Source organism: Pyrus communis, chromosome 8 (genome assembly GCF_041283825.1).
Source record: "Pyrus communis isolate YQ-2024b chromosome 8, ASM4128382v1, whole genome shotgun sequence".
NCBI lineage: Eukaryota > Viridiplantae > Streptophyta > Magnoliopsida > Rosales > Rosaceae > Pyrus > Pyrus communis.
The window spans coordinates 16,207,318-16,230,294 of NC_142572.1; the positions used below are offsets into that span (position 1 = coordinate 16,207,318).

The 22,977-nt window shown below is 40.1% G+C and overlaps 3 protein-coding genes and 1 pseudogene across 5 annotated transcripts; 3 read left to right on the forward strand and 1 right to left on the reverse strand.

The window, feature by feature from the left end:
* The first annotated feature begins 2,645 nt into the window (after window positions 1-2,645).
* On the forward strand, window positions 2,646-6,250 carry LOC137717230 (uncharacterized). Its single transcript, XM_068456521.2, has 2 exons — window positions 2,646-5,364; window positions 5,442-6,250. Exons 1-2 carry the CDS (start codon window positions 2,748-2,750, stop codon window positions 5,876-5,878), a joined length of 3,054 nt encoding a protein of 1,017 aa, XP_068312622.2. The 5' UTR covers window positions 2,646-2,747; the 3' UTR covers window positions 5,879-6,250.
* Window positions 6,251-7,138: 888 nt separating this feature from the next.
* Window positions 7,139-12,400, reverse strand: LOC137717232 (nuclear poly(A) polymerase 4). Its single transcript, XM_068456523.2, is given in 12 exon segments — window positions 7,139-7,384; window positions 7,387-7,413; window positions 7,416-8,244; window positions 8,326-8,490; window positions 8,573-8,902; window positions 9,005-9,067; window positions 9,147-9,260; window positions 9,562-9,723; window positions 9,865-9,927; window positions 10,984-11,091; window positions 11,769-11,846; window positions 11,956-12,400. Coding segments are annotated over 12 exon segments (2,298 nt in total). The 5' UTR covers window positions 12,088-12,400; the 3' UTR covers window positions 7,139-7,157.
* Window positions 12,401-13,045: 645 nt separating this feature from the next.
* LOC137716985 (endoribonuclease YBEY, chloroplastic-like) lies at window positions 13,046-17,148 on the forward strand (annotated as a pseudogene). Its single transcript, XR_015965106.1, has 12 exons — window positions 13,046-13,573; window positions 13,676-13,927; window positions 14,017-14,107; window positions 14,329-14,505; window positions 14,658-14,726; window positions 14,834-14,934; window positions 15,112-15,204; window positions 15,693-15,764; window positions 15,847-15,960; window positions 16,064-16,114; window positions 16,365-16,630; window positions 16,827-17,148. The product of XR_015965106.1 is annotated as an endoribonuclease YBEY, chloroplastic-like (transcript).
* A 126-nt stretch (window positions 17,149-17,274) lies between these two features.
* Window positions 17,275-21,618, forward strand: LOC137718293 (endoribonuclease YBEY, chloroplastic). Of its 2 annotated transcripts, XM_068457811.2 has the most exons (12): window positions 17,275-18,144; window positions 18,230-18,481; window positions 18,565-18,660; window positions 18,761-18,938; window positions 19,021-19,089; window positions 19,179-19,279; window positions 19,504-19,596; window positions 20,030-20,101; window positions 20,187-20,306; window positions 20,409-20,459; window positions 20,628-20,816; window positions 21,102-21,618. In XM_068457811.2, exons 1-12 carry the CDS (start codon window positions 17,737-17,739, stop codon window positions 21,267-21,269), a joined length of 1,797 nt encoding a protein of 598 aa, XP_068313912.2. In that variant the 5' UTR covers window positions 17,275-17,736; the 3' UTR covers window positions 21,270-21,618. The 2 variants fall into 2 exon arrangements, with proteins under 2 accessions (XP_068313912.2, XP_088554781.1); XM_088698655.1 differs by lacking the exons at window positions 20,030-20,101; window positions 20,187-20,306 and having other exon boundaries at window positions 17,508-18,144.
* Window positions 21,619-22,977: the final 1,359 nt, after the last annotated feature.

Here is a 22,977-nt window from a genome sequence, read left to right on the forward strand (position 1 = left end):
TTCTCCGACTTACATAACATATTCACCGTTTATTATGTTATATATAATTTACTTGATATACATTATCGACTTATCTAGTATAAAAGGTCGGAGTTCAATTACTGCATCCCCTGAATGCTAAAGCTTTTAGGTTTTTTTTTTGTTGTGTAACATTTACTAGATCTATTTAGTTTCATTTTTCTTTCTTTTTAATCTATCGTCTTTTTTTGGTTCAAGCTTTTAGTCTTGTTAAGTGATTGGCTCTTTGATTTTTCCACTCAATTGATTGCTATAGGCGGCCGTGGCAATGAGTGTGCCCAAAAGTTGAGAGGTCTTCAATCTTTATGAAGTTCTTTTGAAAAAGGACATATTTTGACTATCATGCATATTAGTCAATGACCAGACCATATTGATTACAAAAGTTCAGTGAGAAAATTCTCAAATTAAAAAAAAATAAATTAAGAGAGTAATCAGCTAAAATTAAAGTTCGGAGGGAGGGGGAGGAGGGGGGGGAAATTGGCAATTGTATACAAATTCAAGGGGCAAATACAAATTAATACTACAAACAAATTATCTGAAAAGAAAAAAAAAAGTTGAGGTTCCATCATAAAAACAATTGCAATATGAAAAGATTTTATAAGGTCGTACGAGGAGCCGACCCTCAACGATGTGACTTCGTTATCTTCATATCCTCACATGCATTTTCATATGTGGAGAATTTTCAAGGCACATATATCGTCAACATAAACTGGATGATGTAGAGCACATGTGACTGTTAAACTTTACATGTAGGTCACTTACTCTAATACCATAAAAGAATTAAAATTTCATAACAAAACTAATTGGAAATATAAAGAATAACCCTACAAAAAAAAATAAAGAGTAACCCATGTACGAAATTTCCAGTCACCTGCCATTGTCCTTCTAGTTCGTGGAATTTGTACTCTTTTTGACTTGTGACACAAACTGAACGTAGACATTGAAGATCATTAATTTAAAAAAAATAAAATAAGATATAGGCTTAAAGGATATTGGAGAAAGAGATATTTACACATCATTTTTTACCTTGCATATATTTTTGGCTATTGAATTGAATGAATTAAAAAAATTAGAAGACAAAATTTAATAAAGGGTGTGCGAATAGCATCAACCTTGAAGAAATGCTTTATAACAAAAATAAAAAATAAAAAAATAAAAAAAATAAAAAATAAAGCAAAGGCCCATGTTCCTTTTCGTATTCACGCATATGCCTCTCAGTCACTTTTCGTAAGCTCGGGGATTATGGACGAAATATGCTACTCAGCTAATCACCGTCACATTGAAAAAATTTATCAAAATGTTAAATAAATATCTCTTTCAACATGTAAAAAAATGTATTTCTAATTTGTCTTCTCACGCTATATCAAAAGATTAGTAAAACTCACGTACGCAGCTTAACATAATCATTAGTATTAGAATATAAGCTTTGTTATCGATATTTCACAATCTACTAGTAACTGCATTACATCACCAAACTAATCAAACAATGAATTTTAATTGAAATATTCTTCAAGAATATTATATTATAATTAAATCTTACTAGATAGAGATTCGCAGCCCCTAGATTTTGCTTTATTACTTAATATTGCAAGCCCTTTATGCAAAGGGATCTTTAGATTAGGTGTGAGGTCTATATCACATCGAATTTCAACAATCCAAATGGTCTATTTTGTAAGCCTTGATTCATAGATCATCTTTACAAAAATTCAAATTCAATCCAAAATCATTTGCCTATTTAATTATCAAGATCAAATTTCATTGTTTCTTGTATAACAAAATATTCATTCATTTCTTTGAACCCAATTAGATGTCTTAAATATTTTCGATTTGTCTAATATATTTGCAAGGATGATCTATAAGGTGGAACTTGAAAAATAGATGGTTCGGATCGTTAAAGTTCGATGTGGTGTGGACCGTATAACTAATCCTCATTTAAAAAAAAAAAAAAAAAAAAAAAAAGAAGCCCTTCCCTTAAAGGTTTTCCTTAATATTGTTAAACGATCCATATTTTCCTTAAACAAGAGACAAGAAAATGAAAACAAGGCCATACCAAGTAATTGTTTTTCTCAATTTCTCCCTAAACATATGATTATTAGTAGGCTTGGAAATTTTTACACGATCTGTTGATTCGACACCAAATGACACAAAAATAATAGATTTCGAGTCAACTTGTTAACGATTCGCGTCATTATAGTGTGGCCCATTAAGAACTCATTCACAATTCGGGTCATTATTGGGTCACCCGTTAAGAACATGTTGAGATATTGTTTGTCAGATCTAGTCTTCTAGACATTAAACATGACAACTTATTGTACAACCCGTTAACCCGACATAAAATAACATGACGTGTTAACAGATCGGGTCTTTATCTGGTCACCTATTAATAACCAATTAAAATAACGAATTTGATACGACACAATACATTAAAATAACGGATATTACACAAAAACGAAACAAAACACAACTCGTTGTCAGGTTTACTTATTAGCTCCATTTGATGCGTGTCAAAATAAACCTCTAAGTTGACTAAAACGACACGATTATTATCATTAAATCAATGTCAGTGGCATAATGTAATTTTGGCCATTGTGGGTGGCATTTCTACACGGAGAAACGCATATAATCCCGCGGTCCAAGCCAACCAAGTTTAAATAGCTGCCGTTGCCTCTCGTCTCCCACATTTTCCCGGTAAAACACCCAACCGGAGCAAACGAACTAAGCCACATAAAATGTCGAAAACACCCCTGCCACTCCCATCCTCCCTTCTCCTCCTCCTCATCTCCCTACCCTTGATCGTAATTTCACAATCCACAGAGCAGTCAATCCTCCTCAAGATCAAAGCACAATGGGGAAATCCACCGTTCATCCAATCGTGGAACTCCTCCTCCTCACCGTGCGATTGGCCGGGGATCAACTGCACAAACGGCATGGTCACTGGGCTCTCCCTCCCCGATGTAAACATCACGGAGAGAATCCCGGAGGCCGTCTGCGAGCTCCCACGCCTAGCAGAGCTCCACCTCGCCTGGAATTACATTCCAGGCGAGTTCCCGAAATTTCTCTACAACTGCTCGAATCTCGAAGTCCTTGACCTCTCGCAGAACTACTTTGTCGGCCCAATTCCCCCCGATATCTACCGGATGTCGCCGTCTCTTAAGTACTTGGACCTCGGAGGAAACAATTTTTCCGGCAACATTCCTGCGGCCATCGGCCGGCTGACGGAGCTGAGGACACTCAAGCTTTATTCGAATCTGTTCAACGGGAGTGTTCCGCCGGAGATCGGGAACTTGTCAAATCTCGAAATATTCGAGATGCCTTATAACGGAAACTTGGCTGCGGCCAGCATCCCAACGGAGTTCGGGAATTTGAAGAAGCTGAAGAGCTTGTGGATGACGGACACGAACTTGATCGGAGAGATTCCGGAGAGTTTTTCAGGTCTCTCGAGCCTCGAGAACTTGAATCTTGCGAGGAACAATCTGGAAGGGAAGATTCCAGGTGGGTTGTTTTTGTTGAAGAATCTGAGCGACTTGTTACTCTTTAACAACAAATTTTCAGGGGAGATTCCACTGGCTGTCGAGGCGTTGAATTTATCTCAGATTGATCTGTCTACGAACAATTTGAGCGGCTCAATCCCACAAGATTTTGGGAAGATAAAGAATCTGACTGTTTTGAATCTTTTTTCGAATCAATTAACGGGTGGGATTCCGGAGAGTTTAGGCCTAATTCCGGCGATGAAGGTATTTCAGGTCTTTCAGAACATGTTGAACGGGACCTTGCCGCCGGAATTAGGCCTTCACTCGAAGCTCGAAGCTTTTGATGTCTCCGGGAATCAGCTGAGCGGCTCTCTGCCGGAACAATTATGCAGTGGAGGGGTTTTGCAAAGAGCTGTTGCGTTCTCTAATAATCTTACCGGAGAGTTGCCCAAAGGGCTTGGAAATTGTGATTCTTTGCGGACGCTGAAGGTCTACCACAACCGTTTTTCGGGTGAGGTTCCTTTCGGAGTTTGGACCGGACTAACTCTGTCGAGTTTGATGCTGAGTGACAATTTGTTTTCGGGTCAGCTTCCCGCCAGCAAGCTGGCTTGGAATCTGTCCAGGCTGGAAATCAGCAACAACAGATTTTCCAGTGAGATTCCGGTTCAAGTTTCGTCCTGGGAACGTTTGGTTGTTTTTAAGGCGAGCGGAAATCTGTTTTCGGGGAAAATCCCAGTTGAACTGACTAGTCTTTCTCAGCTGAACACTCTGCTGCTTGACGGGAATCAATTTTCGGGCGAATTACCATCTCAGATCATCTCATGGGAATCCTTGAATACTTTGAACCTCTCGAGAAATGCGTTTTCGGGCCACATTCCAGCAGCCATTGGTTCTTTGCCTAACCTGCTATACTTGGACTTGTCCGAGAACCAATTCACAGGCGAAATCCCAGCTGAGTTCGGCAACTTGATTCTCAGTTCTCTTAACTTGTCTTCCAACAAGCTTTCCGGCAAAATCCCAGATGTGTTTGATAATCTCGCGTATGAAAACAGTTTCTTGAACAATTCGAATCTTTGCGCCAATAGTCCAGTTCTTAACCTTCCCGGTTGTTACACCAAAGTCCGTGTCTCCCACAAGCTGTCCTCGAAAGTCCTTGCCATGATTCTAGTCCCCATTGCGGTGTTCCTTGTTACTGTTTTATTGACCTTTTTCGTGGTCAGAGACTACTGGAGGAGAAAGCGCGGTCAGGACTTGGCAACATGGAAGCTCACCTCATTCCACAGATTGAATCTCACAGAGTTCAACGTGTTGGCGAGTTTGACGGATACCAATCTCATTGGAAGTGGGGGTTCAGGGAATGTTTATCAGGTTAGCACCAACTGCCCGGGTGAATATGTCGCGGTGAAAAAGATTTGTAACACCAACAGATTGGATGAGAGGCTTGAGAAAGAATTCATTGCTGAGGTTGAGATACTGGGGACAATTCGCCATTCGAACATTGTTAAGTTGTGGTGCTGCATTTCAAGTGACAATTCAAAGCTTCTTGTGTACGAGTACATGGCAAATCAGAGCCTCGATAAGTGGCTACATGGGAAGACGAGAAGACCAGCATCAGGCCTGGGTGTGGCTAATCATATTGTTTTGGACTGGCCGACGAGGTTGCAGATTGCGATAGGGGCTGCACAAGGCTTGTGTTACATGCACCATGACTGCTCTCCGCCGATAATTCATCGTGATGTGAAGTCCAGCAATATCTTGTTGGATTCTGAATTCAAGGCTCGAATAGCAGATTTTGGACTAGCAAAGATTTTTTCCAAGGACGGAGATCATCACACAATGTCCGCTATTGCAGGCTCCTTCGGCTACATGGCACCAGGTAAGAGCTTAAATTGGTCTGTTTTGCATTCATATTTTTCGAACATTACTTACATTGTATGACATTTTGCTTCTCAGAGTATTCTTATACAACGAAAATCAACGAAAAGATAGATGTCTACAGCTTCGGGGTTGTACTCCTGGAACTAACAACCGGGAGAGAACCCAACCGCGGAGATGAGCATACAGGCCTAGCAGAATGGGTATGGCGGGAATACAGCGAGGGAAAGACCATAACTGATGCCCTCGATGGGGAGATCGCAAAACCGTGTTACTTGGAAGAGATGGGCACCGTGCTAAAACTAGGACTCATCTGCACCAGCACATTACCTTCAACCCGTCCTTCAATGAAGGAAGTTCTGCACATTCTTCGCGGCCATGGTCCGTCGGAAGGTTTTGAAGTGAGACAGGTGGGAAGTGACTTTGATGTTTCTCCCCTCCTCAGCACTGGCACGTACCTTTCCAGTTACAAACGCAGTAAGGCGCACGACGACAGCTTAGTTTACAGTGTGTAATGTACATAATAATTGGGAAGAAGTCTCGACGCGAATATATGCCAGCGGGAAAGCATCGGTACGGGGTTCCATGTCGAATTTCCAACTAGTTTCAACTTTCAAGATCAGTATAGCTTTATACATAAGAGACGGGAAGCATTGTAAACACTTTTAGTCATAAGCTTCTAATTCGCAGTTTTGCAGTAAATGTTCACTTGGTCTACTGTTTCGATATCGTGAGAAAATCGAGCTTTTGTTTCCAAAGAGAGAGAGAGAGAGAGAGAGAGAGAACTGCTAAAAATCTGTATTACAATGGCGGGTTGTACAGACTCCAGAAATTTGATGAGTGCATATATAGACAATAAGAAAGCAAAACCCCTCACAGCCTGCTCATTTCAGTTCTTGATGAACTCTTGCCCTGATAAAAGTGGCTTCCATACAAATCTATACAGCTCAAATAACAGGGTTCTTGGCGACTGCAACGACACGTTTTCATGAATTCATGGTGCTTAAACTTTAGCAGGCCACATTGAAGCCGAAGATCATACGCAGACGGACCAAGCCATGCGGAATTCTCTTTTGCACGGATGAAACTTCCACACTACTTTGGAAGGGCATCACACACCTTGAAAACGTAATGAAATCCACCAGTTAAAATGGCACTTACCCTTGTGCTACCTTTTTTTCCTTGGAAAAGTGAGATTCCATCAATGATTTCTTGCCGAAAGTTGAAAGGTCATTCCAATGACCTCAGACTTCACCTGTTGCAAAAGAGCCACCAAACAGGCCAGTATAAAGATATAATGGTTTGTTTAAAAAATATTATGAGTTTCAAATGCATGCCTTACTGTTGGCCTCTGAAAAGATCCTGACCTAGCTCCATCTTCAAAATTGATGGTACTCCCGATTGCTACAGCCGGCTCTACAATACAAGATCGAGAATAAAAAGACTTTTCAGGTTCCTAAAAATGTATTGGAGAAAAGAGATGAGATAAACACTACGGGTACACAAAACTTGAAAGGTATTAAGCACGGTTACTGGGAACAAATCACGTATAGTGGTGCAGAACCTGCCACCACAATTTGCACCAGTTAAAGACATTGTCTGTGCTAAAAAAAGGAAAATCGAGAAAACATGTATAAGAGAGTTTATGTTAAAACCTTAACCTCTTCTGACAAGGCATTTTGAAATACCCTATTCGCATTTATAAAGCGCCATTTCCCAAGCAACTCTGCCAATTCCAAAAGTGAATCATCCTGCAAATATCCCCTTCTCTCTTCTCCATAACTTTCAGTTTTCTCACTTCCATCTGGTACAATTCCTAATCCAGAGTTCACAAATCAAGTAACTCGCTTCACAATTGAGTTTGAGTGATAGAAGTGACCCCAATGCACATTCAGCATTCTCCACCCCCATCTTCCGACTACATGGTTTGACTAGTTCTTGGTCACCATCAATAGCATCTGCTGTCCAATTCAGCAGTCTTCCAGTAGAGTCAGCCTCCATATTCTGCACGTCAGCCAATGCACATTTCCAATTCTGTCCTTATTTAGGCCATCTCACATGTTTCCTTGGACTCTGAGATAGACGCTGCACACGGAATTACCAGCTCCTTCCAGGAAAGAGGTTTCTCCAACTGTTCAGATGGTTTTACCTCATAATCCTCTTGCGAAGGCTTGACCTCATTTCTGACTTTGGGAAATTCAGGAACATGCACAGATGTGCACTCATTTGTAGTATTGGATTCGTGCACAACATTATCAACCGTTCTCACGTCTCCAACACTTCCCCTTTCCCTCTCTAACTGTCCAACAGGCAATCTACTATCAGATTTCTTTTCTGCATCTCCAGTTGCCAGACACTCTAACCTAATGCTGTTACTGAAGCTGGTATCAGGTGCTCCACCTGTACTACTTTCTGGGGCCACAGACTCCATCAATTGTGAACTAACAGACGTCTGCTTCTCGAGTTTGATTGCCCTCACATCCTCTGTTTTATGATCAATTTTCCTCCTGGTATGTCTTTCCGCAGACCCAGAACTACAACCTGCAGAATCTTCATAAGTTCTTTCGTCCTGCTGACTTACATGCCTTGATAATCGAGGCCGCTTACACCCATTGGGGAAAACAAAGGGAGGAAGCTGCTTCCGGCGAACATGAGAAACATATATATCCATCCCGGGTTTCCAGAACATGTACATGTTTATTCCTTCCCTGAACTCATCGACTGTTCCACGTATATCAAATTGCTGACCTTCTTTACCTCTCACTCCCTCTTTCCTCTGCAAACCCATAAAGAAAGCACAGTGTGGGCATGGCTTGGATAGATCGACATATTCCTTAGGATATGGATGGCACTGCAGCATCCCTTTCGTGTCTCGCTCTATCTGCACGGAGATAAAATGCTAAACATTAAGAGGAAAACCACTATAAAAGCTTTCAAAACAACTCCAGAAGAAACCGTTTACCTTCAGGGTAAGCTGTCTAAACCTGGATTCCACCCATCCCTTCCACGTCAGCAAGTCATCAACATCAGCTGCAACTATGTCGACTTGTAGATAATTTTTGTACGCCTCAAAGAAGAGATAAGGTTCAAAGAGAGCACTCCACTGGGCCTTATTCAGCTCAATCTCCTGTAATAAAACCAAAGGGCAAAGGCAATCAATAATGAAATAAAACCAGCCAACGCAAAATATATTCAATTTATGCTCTCACCTCACATATCCTATTACCATGGTCGAACTGCTCTGCCATAACACGTAGAGTACTTACTGAGACATTGTAACTAGAGTTCATGCAAGGGTATGCAGGAGTTATTATTGGCATATGATGAAGGCGGTCCCGAGGGTTTCGACGAGGGTCCCATGTAGGGAACCCTAGTTCATTCTCTTCAATTGAACATAAAATTACAGGATTTGGCCAACGCCACTGAGTATACACTCTGAAAAATTTGGAAACCAACATGCTAGGAATTGCATTGGGATAAAGCTGGCATATCCGAGCAACTAAGATAGCCCAATTTACACCACCAAGGAATCCAGTAACCTACACACAATAGAACAAAAAATTACGACATTTCATAAGTGTAAAACTAATGAGTTATTAATAATGAAGATTCTGAACAGCTCTGCACACAGCAAAACTTACATTTGAATAAACACCACGTCTTTTAGCCCAAAACTTCAAACATCTGAGTGTCGTCCGGAAGTGCTACAGTTAAATACAGTGTCACACCTTGAGTCAATTAAACCACAAAATAAACCAGGGCAAGAGATAAGACGTGATCAACCTCAACATTGGGGACAAGTTTAAGAATTTGATCTGCAACCCTGCAGCCGTTCAGACTTCGAACAGTTTGCTCATCAACATCATATAGCACAGATCCATGTGAGATGTCTAGATCCTGTTGACAAGCATGTTCCAACACCACATCAATATCATAAAGAACACCAGGATCGCTCTTTGTTATCTCTATCATGGTAGCAGCGTATGCATCTTCAAATGTTAGTAATAAACCGATTTTCCACACTAGTACCAGAACCTTAGATGGCCCAGCTGACAAAACAAGTGAGGAAGGATGCAAGAGAAAATCACATTGGCTCGGAAATAGTTTTTTGTATATGGTCATATGGTCATGAAACACAATGAAATGGATAAACAGAACAAATAGCAATAGATTTTAAGAATAAGAGTTCTGTACTCACTTCTGGAACAACCAAAAAAGAGATGCTTGCATACAAAAGATCTATTGATATTCCCTGGAACTTGAATTTCATGACGGGGACATGAGCATCAGGAACTGGTTGAAGTTCAGTAACCTCTTCCAATTCAGCAAGGATATCATGCAATGTAATAAAGAAATCTTCCTGCAGAAATAGTCAAGTGTGAGGTAGAGCTGCAGGTAACAATTCTGATCGAACAAATTAAGAAAGAATCGGTCACAAGTCTGGTCAAACAAATTAAGAAAGAATCGGGACTATACATATGAATGTGTATGCATAAATCACCTCTCGATTCACATATGATGGCCCAACACACAAAGTGTCTATGTCAGCTCCTGGCCCATGAACCTGTCACAGAAATAAATACATTAATAATAATACAGGTACCATGGCCATAATGCTATGGGGCACAAGTAATGTAAAATGTTCCACACTCAGTAGTTGGACCACACAATCAAAGCAAGAACAAGGCTAGGTATATACTATAACATCTAATAAAGTAAAGTTGAGCAAACGATCACAACAACAGCAAATTCTAAAATAGGGAGTTTTAACGAAAAGCCCAAGGTACTGTTCACTTTAACGAAAAACCACATTTTTACACTAAAAAGTCAATCCTAGTACTATTCACTTTACCCTTTATTTTGTCCTTATCATTAAAACTCAAAGTTTTCAAGCCCTTTTCATTAGTTTTCCTTCTAAAATAAGACTGATCACATAGGAGTTGTTCATTGTTGTGGAACTAATTGTTCTCATAGATGCTTCTGATGATCCTCAGGTGTTTTAAATGTTCACATGATCACATCCACTGGCAATGGCATCAATTTCAATGAACTAATAAGACTGATCACATAGGAGTTGTTCACCTTTGTGGAACTAACTGTTCTCATAGACTGAAGCATTGATGATCCTCGGATGTTTTATATGTTTGCATAATCACATCCACTGGCAATGGCATCATTTTCAATGAACAAAATCCTAACAAAAGCTTGTTATTCTTATAAGGTTTCATCATAAATGTGAACCGTCCAATAGATTTTAATATTAGCATTATCCTTGGCTAATTGACATGTACCAGTTTTTTCATTACAAAGCATGGATCCTTGCTTACCACATCCAAGCATATGAGTGGCATATCAAATCACCAAAAACGGATAGCATACCATTCTGGATCATAACCCAAATCTGTTCGTGAAACTCCAGAGATGAAATTGTATCCCCCACCATATAAGAATAACATGAGTTACAAGGTATACTTGTAAACAGAGTTAAATAGAGGGAAAAATAATCAACTGTGGATCCACTACGAATTCAAACATAACATACCTATAAAAATGATTATACAAAGCAAAAGAAATTGATGGTGCACTACTACTAGAAGTAATCGTTGGAACTGATATTTACCCCAAGACGATAAGACCCAAAAGTAAAAATGACAGCATTCGTGTCCTCCACCATCTGATCCGTGTAGCCTCTTTGACTTGTCAACTGCTTCACCCAGCCTTTCACAATCTACCGTAAAAATAAACTCAGTATAACCATTGGTAACCTCATCGAACAAAAATACAATCCAACTGAAGCGAAATGCAAGCCTTCAAATCTATAGAAGTTTGATATACCACATGGTGTATCAATGACGACAGTAATGTTAAACATAAGCTAAGAATCCAAAGGGAACCAAATAATAAATTTTGGGCTCATTTGATGTCTAGGATTGGCTTGGACAATCAACTAGATTCAAAGAATGTTGAATAGAAATATAGATGTCAATTTGCATATTTTGTCCAAGTGGATATGATCGAGAAGTCATGAAGAAAACTTGTCCCTTTCAATCCTAACATTTTTGTAGGGATTAGGAGGGATAAGTATTCTTCATGATTTCTCCATCTTCTACCATCACTTGGACAAAATATGCAAGTTGGCATCCAAATTCTCATTCAACATTAACTGAATTTAGTCTATTGTCCAAGCCAAGCCAAGGCAATCCTAAGCATCAAATGAGGGCTTTAGGTCACACACAACTGACAGTATGCACAGAACAACCCTACACTGGTAATGCCTTAAATCGACCCGCCAATTGCGATAAAATTCTTAATCATTCCCAATATCATCAGAAAAAAAGACTTCCATTGTAACTATAAGGGTCGCATTACTGATATTAGCCAACAATAGAACAGTGAACTATATACCTGATCAATGCGGCCAAGAACCTCTTCTCTTTTCGCAGCCTCATCTTTGCTCTCGTAAAGTTCCGAATCAATCAAGTACTACCAAAATCAATAGAAAACAGATAAAATCAGCAACTTGCAAATCAATCCAACTAAAAATAACCCATCTTTAGCATCATAAAACAGATTTATGTACGCATCCATGTACCTTTTCGAGTTCGACATTTCGTTGAAGATCATACTCGGTAGGACCGGAAAGGAAGATTGGCTTGGTGGTGCCGTAGTGCTTTGGCGGCTGCTCAGCCGGGGAAGAGGCCACTGGATCCTCAGAACCCGCCATTTCAGCACTCGAGCTATCAAGATTGAGTATTTATGGAACCTAATTGAAGAAATTGTTTAGGAAGCTGGCGTTTAGAAGGCAATTCGAGTAGAGAGTGTGAGTTGCTGAAACAATCGGAACCCTAATTCGTCGGCGGAGGAGAATCGGAAATCTAATTGGTTGGTGGAGGAGACGGGAGAGAGTGAGAGCGATCTGAATTGGGCATTGAGAGAGAGGATTCAGAAGTGGCGGTGGAGACGGTTAGGGTTTGTTCGGATGCGGACTTGATTAAATTAAAGACCCTGCGCACGTTACGTCCAGCTAGTCTTCCCAAAAAATTTGATTTATTTCACTTCATAGATATTTTATTATTTTATCATAAATGGTTTCTGACCAAAAATAAAATAAAATTTATCAAAAGTAGTCCTTAAAGTTAAAATCCATCAATTTAATCTGTAAAGTTTACGATACATCAATTTACTCCTTCTCTTAAATTCTCCATTCTTCTTCCACCCTCGCTCCCTCCAATCTCTTCGTCTTCAACGGCTTCCATCTTCGGAGTCTCGCTTCAAATCGAGCAATTATCCACTACAAACTCGGGAAGTAATGAAGTGAATTGCCATTCAACATGCCACATTTGCTATTCTTACAAAACTTTGGTGAATAGGGTTGGATTAATACCATGAGTTACGGCTTTAAGATACCTTTTTTTTTAATTATTGTAATAATTTTGAATCTCTCTGCTTGGTAATAATAAATTTTTAAAAAAAAAAAGTTAGCCAAAAAATGATTCTAGTTATTCTAGTCACGAGAAATAACGAGAATGACTTTGCAACCAAACCATCGTAAAGTTTGGAAGATTCGACCAAAAAAAAGGTTTCGGAGGTTAATTGTGGAAGACAATCTTTTAGCTGCTAATTTCATACAAATGATAACATTTGGGTGACATTTCTATTTTAAAAAAAAGATTCAAAAGCTTCTATAAGAAAAAATTAGCTGATAACGTTACTATCGATGTATTCTCTGCGGATCCTTTTTGTTAGAATTTGGGAATTCAATTAATTATGTCCGTCGTCTTATCCCGTTTGCTATTCACAAAGCGGGAAGTGCCAACCAATCACCGCACTCACATTGCCTCAAGAGCTCCGGACGCCTACATGCTCCTCCACCCACCCTTCTACTCCCCCTCCTCCGCCGCTCTAATGGCGCATTACATCCCACGCGCCACCCTAATTTCCAGCTCATCGTTTCCATCTGCGCCGGGTTTAATCTCCCCTCCAAAAACACACCGCTTTGAGGCCTCCGTAACATCGGTATTAGTCTCCACGTGACGCACGGAGACAAATGGAGGTGTGCAGCCAGACCGCCACTGTTAAGGGGACGAATCTGCAGTTGGCAGAAAGGCGAAAGAAAGGTTCGGCGGCGGTCCCTGAAAAGCAAGGAGAAAGAGCTCGAGTTCGATGTCAGTATTTCTATCCAAGAAGCTTTGAACGATCCCGAAATCTTGGTATGCAACTATCAGTCTATCACCAACTGTTTGTATAAATGTCTCTTACGTAATACCAGTATAGCTGATTGGCTGAAGTGAAATGGAGTTTGAAGATTGCAGAGAATTGCGGAACTGCTCCGGCTGGATGCTCCGGTGGCAGTGAAACTAGTGTTTGATGGGCTGAAAGATTCTACGTATAAAAAAAGGGACAATGCTATAGGCGGTGTTGCGGGATATGAAAGCGTGGAGCTTTCGGTGCTTCTTTGCGATGACGAGTTTATCCGGAAACTTAATAAGGAGTGGAGAGGGGAGGACAATGCTACTGATGTAATTTCCATGTCCCAACATGCCCCTGATCTTAAGCTTCCGATGGTACTACTGTACTAGCTCGTTCGATAATTTATATCGTTTTCTTTGTTAGAGTGAAAGCATGCATTCTTAGTACATTGTATGGTTTGCAGCTTATGTTGGGGGACATTGTGATTTCTGTTGAGACAGCGGCAAGACAAGCGGAGCAAAGAGGCCATATGCTTCTTGACGAGATGCGCATTCTCACGGTTGGTATAAGAACATGATTATTAGTGTTTTATACGCTTCTTGAAGAGATACGTTCTCTAGGAGGAATGTGTGCCTATAATATGTGTAAACACTAAACACACAACAATAACAAGTGAAAAAGGCATATTAAATCGAATGTTTGGTCTTCAGATGTTAAAGAATTTGAATTTGTAACTTTCCATTGTAGTTTGATAACTATAATTACGAAACCCTCATGTACGTACATGGATTGTTACATCTGTTAGGATTTGATCACGAGGTTAGCGAAGACGCTGAAGTGGAAATGGAGGAGGAGGAGGATCTTCTCTTGAAGAGTCTTGGTTGGAAGGGAAAAGCATTAATTCAGAGAGCATATGATGGTGAGACCCATTCCAATGGGGTCAAACTAGATGGTATATCTTATAATTTTACAGCTTCACTTTTACGTCCTTCTTTTATGGACCTTATTTTAATTTGTTAATCATTTAAACTCTTCATTCAATCTGTAGCCACAATTCGCTTGGTTACTTTGTGATGAGATAATCTTACATCTGAGTTGTTAAAGACAGGAAGAAAGAAGGCAGCCCTCAATACTATAAGCAAAAGTTCAGATATATATTCTGTGATATGGATCGTAAGTTTGGGCTTATTGTGTTTTATGCCTATATTTTATTTTACTTAGCTTGTAGGTTTGTAGCCTTGTACTGACTGTTTTTATATTGTTTTTTCTTGATATACAAGGCACCTTTCTCAACAGCAAAAGCCAACTGAGCTCAACGAATCTCCAGGCTCTGAAAGAGGCCTCATCAAGGGGTGTGAAAATAGTGATAGCAACCGGAAAAGTAAGAATCTCTTTTTCTGTTCACTATCAGCAGGAGACATTATACTCAGAAATGTATTATAAATTTTACATATTCTTGTGTTCTACTGTTGGTCAGTGTTACTTGGCACGTGACTTCTTGATTATTGAATTGTGTTGATTAAAAAAATCTTCTAATGTTGACAGCTCTTTGGAACAGGCTCGGCCAGCTGTGATTCGCGTTTTTAAGGAGGTAGATTTAACTGGAAAAGATGGCATTGTTTCCGAATTTTCTCCAGGGTTTTTCTTGCAGGTTCTCTTTTTTCCTTTGAAAATTTCATCTCAAGCTTGTTGCCAAGTTACATGTGATGAACGTAGAACTGTCTTTAGTTGATAGATGCGTGCTTACTCTTCTGTCCAGAGAGCTGCTATCTTAACGTTTTAAGTTGCTTGTTATATCTCACACATGGAATAATTTTCTCACACTTATCTGCCCTCAGTCTACATGTGGTACTTCTTTTGTAAGCTTGATAAGGACGATAAAGGGAACCGCGATATCCATTCCTGTTCCCTCTTAAACATTTCCATACTCTTGTCTGTCACCAAACTTATATGTAAATTCCTACCACCTCAAGTGTCTTATGAATGACTTGATATCTGTAATGGTTGGTCAAGCTTTTAAGAAACAAAATTCTCATTGGTTGTTACATTTATCATCTCTCCCTCTTCGGACTATTTTTTGTCTGGCCGAGTTGATATTAATACATTTTGTCCTTATCTTCTGCCTCGACTTGATTCCAGGGATTGCTTGTTTATGGTACACAAGGTCGGGAAATTTTTAGAAGGAATTTGGATACAGATGTATGCAGAGAGGTAATAGTTTGGTGAGCCGTGCAGGAATATTTTATTCATTGGCTTGTAATGAAATAAAAGACCAGATGTTGTTTAAGTGCAGGCACGTCGTTACTCTCTGGAGAATGAGGTTCCTCTTATTGCATTCACCGAGGATCATTGCTTATCCCTTTATGATCACCCACTTGTTGATTCCATGCATACTGTAGAGCAAAAGGTGCCAAAAGTTTGTTTCATCATGGTCATAAATAATAGCTTACTGACTGAGGTTTCATTTTGCGCCGTTTTATATAACTTACATGGAAAGTATTTATTTACAGGCGGAGATCATGCCTTCAGTTGAGCATCTCATGGCTGCTGCTGGTATACAGGTACGGCCCTCAAGGAGGAACAATACTCTCCCCATCCTCTCTAACAAAGAGAAAAAAAAATATTAAGCTTAGGGTTTTGCTCTTAATTTCTATTGATTCATAGAAGATTGAGGTTTTAGTCAGAAATCCATTGTCTAGCGTCTCCAGTTCATACCACTTGGTCTCATTTGTAAAATTTTGATTGAATTAATATCCTGTAGATCTTGCTGCTTTCAGTTCTTGTAATGACGCATACCTTATTGATATACAGAAACTAGTCTTCATGGACACTGTTGAGGGAGTAACAACTGCTTTGAGGCCATACTGGTCAGAAGCAACTGGAGATAGTGCCAGAGTTGTTCAAACCGTGCCTGACATGCTTGAAATTGTCCCCCCCTGGAACCTCAAAAGGAAGTGGAGTGAGCATGCTGCTCGATCTCCTATCTCCTTGTTTTAGCGTTTTTCTTGTTTTAATGGGAGTTGTTCATGTTCCTCAACTTGACCGGCACAAGGATTATCACCACAGATTGAAAAGGGGTATTTGATATTTCCCTGCATCCTTCTTACTATGATAAGCAGTATGTGTTGTTCCAAGAATAGTTCAAACAGCATGTTTAACCAACCGAGACAAGTTGGCAATGTTGGTGGATGATAAGGCCACTGTCATTGACCTTATATACTTCTTGTTTGCATACAAATATCGTTGTCATTTCTGAGCGATTCTTTTAATTTGTTTTTCTGATCATGGCTATTGGCGATGGGGAAAATGATAACGAGATGTTTGAGTTGGCTTGTTTAGGCATTGCTCTTAGTAACGGAGCGGAGAAGACAAAGGCTGTGGCGAACGTAATTGGTCTCAGCAACGACGAAAACGGCGTAGCTGATGCAATATACCGGTATGCATTGTGAGCTTCTCTTCAAGACAGAGGAACCGGAATACAGACATGGCTTAATAATTGTGAGCTTCTCTGCCGATATCCAACCTGCGAAATTGCTACTGAGGTCAATTGTATTTGTATATGGAGTCATTCCTCCATCCACAACACTTGTCAATAATTTTTGCCAAAGATGGAAAAGAAAAGATTGTCATTCATGTTCGATGAATTGTAACTAAGAGGTTTTAGTCTGTTCGTGGAGTGTGAATTAGATAAGGGTGCGAATGTTTGTCTTCATTAAGTTTTACTGGATTGAACTAATAATGTAGTCTTGTGTTTGTTACCCAAAAAAACTAGCTTTAATGAGATTAGGAGGCACTCATCTCAACTAAGGCCTCGTTGGACGGTCTTAGTGAGACCCCTCGAAAACCAGAGAACTACTAAGACCGTCATCTTTTGCGATCTCGTCCTGCTCGAGTGTGTCATCTCTGACAACGATTCCTCGTCTTTAAGTCCCAGACCCCCTTCTCTGCCCTCTTCCACCTCGTCATTTCCTCCAAAAAGTCTCATCCGAATAGTCCAGTGAAACGAACGCACTTAGCATAATTATGTTACGTTGATACGTTGTGTAAATTCAGAAATATAAGAAAAGAGGCATTTAAGTTCGTGGCGTCTCCGTCAGATTGTCGCTCACTTACAACACAAGGCGCGATCGAAGTAGCCACTCGCACGCACTCCCTCGCGAGCTCCAAAAGCTTGTCCCCATAAATGCTCCTCCGCCTCCCTACTCTCCTCCGCACCCTCCACCCTCCCTCCCCGTCCTCCGCCACTCAAATGGCGCGTTACATTCCGCGCGCCACCCTAATATCCATCACCCCGCTTCCCATCCGACAAACCACCGCCTCATTTCGCGCGCTCATCCATTCAATCTCCCCTCCTGAAACCCACGGTTTCAACACCTCAAAAACCTCTCTATTCGGCCGGAGATTTCACTCTCTGTGCAGAGACGAACGGATACGAGCAGCCAGACCGCCAGTGCTACGGGGACCAATCTTCTTCTCACAGAGAGAGTACCGAAAGGTGAGACGGCGAGCCGCAAAAAGCAAGGAGAAGGAGATCGAGCTTGACGTCAGCATTTGCATCGAGGAAGGATTGCCAGACGATCCTGAAGTGCTGGTAATGTCGGGACCGCCCACCAGGTGTTTGTGTAAATGCCTCTTTATATAAGCTTGGTCTGATTATCTGAAGTTTGAACTTGCAGAGTATTGCGGAATTGCTTCGTCTGAATGTTCCAATGGCGATGAAGCTGGCGTTTGATGGGTTGAAAGGTTCAGTATATAAAACAAGGGACAATTCCATAAATGACGTTGGTGGATTCGAAAGCATAGAGCTTTCGGTGCTTCTCTGCAACGATGAGTTCATCCGAAAACTTAACAAGGAATGGAGAAATGAAGACCATGCCACCGATGTTCTCTCGCTGTCGCAGCATGTCCCAAATCTTAAGCTTCCCGTTGTACTAGCTCATCACTTTTTCTGTTTTTTGGTTCCATTTCTTTTTGCATAACTTGAATCACTGAAGCTTTGTATTGTATGCAGCTTATGTTGGGTGACATTGTGATTTCTGTTGAGACAGCGGCAAGGCAAGCAGAGGAAAGAGGCCACACGCTTATTGATGAGATACGTGTTCTCATGGTTAGTTGGTTTAAGGATTTTTTTCGTAGGAGAACCGATTAATTCAGAGCGATGGTTTTTAGTGTAGTTTGATGACTTTAATCACTGAATCCTCCTGCAGATACATGGGTTGTTACATTTACTAGGATTTGATCATGAGATTAGTGAAGAGGCCGAAGTGGAAATGGAGAAGGAGGAGGAGCTTCTTTTAAAGAGTCTTGGGTGGAAGGGGAAAGGATTAATTCAAAGTGCACATGATGCCGAAACCCAAACAAATTCCCATGAGGAAAAACCAGATGGTAATCTTTTACGGTTTCATTTTCACATCTTTGGTCACTGGAAGTTTTTAGTGGAGTAATCTTACTGGTGAATTGTTAAAAGACAGGAAGAGAGAAGGCAGCCTGCGATTTTATAAACCAAAGTTCAAATGCATTTTCTGTGATATGGATGGTAAGTTGGCGGTTACTGTAATCTTGTGCCTTCATTGTGCTATGTTAAGCTTAAAATGAACTTTATATATTATTCTCTTGATATTCAAGGCACCCTTCTCAACAGCAAAAGTCAAATTAGTTTAACAACTGCGAAAGCTCTCAAGGAGGTCTCATCAAGGGGTGTGAGAGTAGTGATAGCCACGGGAAAAGTAAGAACAACATTTTTTTCTTCATAATGATTATCAGCATATTATGCTCTAAAATGTGTTTTCATTATGTTTGCCAATACGATGTTTTGCTTATGATTGATTTGTTCAAAAACTTTTGGAATCTAATGTTTTACTGTTGCTCTAGCCTGCAGTGTTACTTTTTATGTCAGTTTATATATTATGTATGTGTTGGCTTCTAAATATCATAATTCACATTGAAACAGTCTCGTTCAGCTGTGATGAAAATTTTTAAGGAGGTAGAATTAGCTGGAGAAGATGGCATTGTTTCGGAATTTTCTCCTGGGGTTTTTTTGCAGGTTTATCTTTTCTTCCTTGCAAATTTCATTCTCACCATGTTGCAAGTGCATCTGATGACCGAACTATTCACTTGCTACATGCTTAGTCTTCTGTCGAATATGTTTCCATAATTTTCTCACTTGTATTTACCCAATAATCTTCTTAGACCTAGATGTTTTTTCTTCCTTTGGTAAGCTTGATGAGGACACTATACTGAACTGTGCTAACCATCCCTGCTCATCTTAAATGTTTTCATGTTCTTTGTCTGTCGCCATAGGTAACTCCCTGATGAGTTTTACTTACTGAATCTTGGCAATTGCCGGTCATACTTTTAGGAACAGAATGCCGTACTGACTATTGCTTATGCTAGTCTTTCTCAGAACTGTACTTGCTTCTGCCTTGGGTTGATATCCGTACATGCTGTCCTTATTGTCTGCCTCTACTTGATTACAGGGATTGCTTGTTTATGGTAGGCAAGGTCGGGAAATTTTTAGAAAAAACTTAGATACAAGTGTCTGCAGAGAGGTAATACCTTGGTGGGGATTTCTAGAATTTTGGGGTTTCACTGGAAATCTTTCTAAACAAAAGACTGTATGCTCTTTATTTGCAGGCGTGTCTCTACTCTTGGGAGAATAAGGTTCCTCTTATTGCATTCAGCAGGGACCGTTGCTTTTCTCTGTTTGAGCATCCATTACTTGACTCAGTTCATACATTGTATAATGAGCCAAAGGTGCTATAAAAAATCAATGTTTCATCATGATGATAAATATTCTTTATTGCCTGAGCTTCCCCCTCACCATCCCCTTTTTCATATATGGAACGATATTTACAGGTGGAAATCATGCCTTCAGTTGAGCACCTCTTGGCTGAAGCTGACATACAGGTGCGGATTTGACTGTATTATGAAAATATGCAAGCATCTAGCGCTCAGCTTTGATCTTAATTTTCCTTGAATCAACTCTTCTTGGGGATAACTAGAAGTTTCTTCGGTCTCAAACCAACTGCGACCCTAACATGAAACTAATTTATTGTTGGTCTTTTGCATATACAGAAAGTGCTCTTCATGGAGACCCCTGAGGTAGTGGCTACTACTTTGAGGCCATACTGGTCACAAGCAACTGGAGATCGTGCAACAGCTGTTCAAGCAGTGGAAGGGCACCTTGAAATTGTTCCTGCAGGAACCTCAAAAGGAAGTGGGGTAAACATGCTTCTTGATCATTTAGGAATCACTCCAAATCAGGTAGAGTTATCTTCTTGTTTTAGCGTTTATTGTTTTAATCGGAGTTAGTCGTATACCTATACGTGTTCCTCTTGTTCACATCACTAGATCATGCGAGTCATGAGAACATTCCTAACACACAGTATTCAGTGTTCCAACTTATATGGACAATTTAAATTTTTTGTTAGCCATCCAAAATCTTACGAACTGTGTTGGTGCTGATATCGTGTTTTACATGTTTCCTTATTTTAGTTATGTTCCAATTATGATTTCATTCCTGATTAGTTCTAATAATATATTGTTTAGATCATGGCTATTGGTGATGGAGAAAATGATGTCGAGATGCTTGAGCTGGCTTCTTTGGGCGTTGCTCTTAGTAATGGATCAGAGAAGACAAAAGCTGTGGCTAATGTAATTGGTGCAAGCAATGATGAAGATGGTGCGGCTGATGCCATTTACCGGTACGCATTTTGAGGTTCAGTTTTGACAAAGAAGAGTTAGCATAGACAATTCATAGCATATTGAGCGGATGCTCATGCAACCTGCCGGATTCTTCAGGACATGTCTTCCCGGTTAAAGTGATGGAAATTGTCATTTTTTACGTTTTGGAAGAATTTTTTGGTATTTGCATACTGAATCGCCCTCGGTCCAAAAGAAAAATACTTTGGTTAGTGTGATCTCCGACGAGTATTTCATCTATCAAATGTTAATTTCAGGCGCAATAGTAGTCTGGTGTATTAGGTTGAAATACTATTTCTTTCTCTTCTCCAAAACGGTGTTTTAAGCATTGAATTGATCAAGTAAAACAAGGCTCTCAACAAAAGAATTCATGTGTGCTGAAAGAAAAACACTCCCATATAAGAAAAGGATATGTGTGTTTCGCAAAGGTTCTAGTATCTCAATCTCATCAAACGATTCAGTGGCCATATCAAACGGCACTATGGCATCTTTGCAGAGCTTTTTAATCGAGGGGCAGAAGCCGGTGCACAGAACCATTGACGAAAACGTTCCTAGGACATGGATTGCTCTTACCGAGAACAGGCAAACCAGGAATAGAAACAGCAGGAGGAGCTGGAAGAGGACTAAGAATCCTCCAGGATCCCCTGGCTAAGGAGTAAACCTCAACGACATACGGGGTGTTACCGGCATGACCACAAGAAAACCTGTCCCGGAAAATTCTCAGCACCTTGCACTTACAGTCATTGGTGCGCGAATCATAGCAGAACGCAGACGCGGTCACAATACAAAATATCGGCAATGTATTTTTGTCTAGTTTTGGTCCAAGGGAAGGTACAAATGGTAGGAGGGAGGGGGCAAAGTCACAAACATTTTAACTGCAGGGTTGCCAAATTATTATGGGGCATGCGGGGGAGCAGTAGAGGTCATTAGCAGGGCAAAGTCACAAACATTAGGCTTCATTTGACACGTCGTAGAAGACCACTATAGAGCATTAATAAAATGGAACAGGTGTTTGGTAAGTTTTGTATTACATAAGCACCAGATTATTTAATTGGTTCCCACCTATTTTTTTAGTGTTTGTATATGCACCAGATTATTTAATCGGCCCCCACCTATTTTTTAGTGTTTATATATGGAGTCACCGTCTGTCCTAAAGAAAAAGTACTTCAATTAGGGTACTTAATTTGCAACTAATTATATTTGTGAAAGATAATTAAAACAAAAAAACAAGAAGATATATATATATATATATATATATATATATATATATATATATCATCAATACTTTTGTAATTCCAAATCCATACATTTGAAGGACATGTTAACTTACAAGTGAAAAGAAAGTGCTAACTAATTAAATCCATAAGACTACTTGTTGCTCGCTGCCGCTGCTTAGTAACAAGAATAAGCATCAGATTGGTCAAGTAAAATAAGGCTCTCTACAAAAGAATTCATGGACTCGTATTGGTACGATCGATCAACCCTAGAACATTTAACTTGTTTGCTCCTAAAATCCACTGTCTGCAGGTATGCAGATCGACCATCCTCAGCATGCATTTTAAACACTTGTTCGCCATTGCTTTTGAAAGCAAAGTGTTCCGGAGGAGAGTTCACCAACTTGTTCAAGGTTACGTTGTATAAATTCGTCCACGATTTCACCACACCGTACTGCTGCATGACCCATAACTCGACGTCATAAACATTAGCTCTTTCGCAATGCATC

What these genes read in the sequence shown, in the direction of transcription:
- LOC137718293 (XM_068457811.2), top strand. Translation starts at nt 17,737, where the DNA reads ATGCTCCTCCGCCTCCCTACTCTCCTCCGCACCCTCCACCCTCCCTCC. An exon ending in CAGACGATCCTGAAGTGCTG is followed by an intron (nt 18,145 to 18,229) that starts GTAATGTCGGGA and finishes TTGAACTTGCAG; the next exon opens with AGTATTGCGGAATTGCTTCG. An exon ending in CTCCTGGGGTTTTTTTGCAG is followed by an intron (nt 19,597 to 20,029) that starts GTTTATCTTTTC and finishes ACTTGATTACAG; the next exon opens with GGATTGCTTGTTTATGGTAG.
- LOC137717230 (XM_068456521.2), top strand. Translation starts at nt 2,748, where the DNA reads ATGTCGAAAACACCCCTGCCACTCCCATCCTCCCTTCTCCTCCTCCTC. An exon ending in CTTCGGCTACATGGCACCAG is followed by an intron (nt 5,365 to 5,441) that starts GTAAGAGCTTAA and finishes TTTGCTTCTCAG; the next exon opens with AGTATTCTTATACAACGAAA.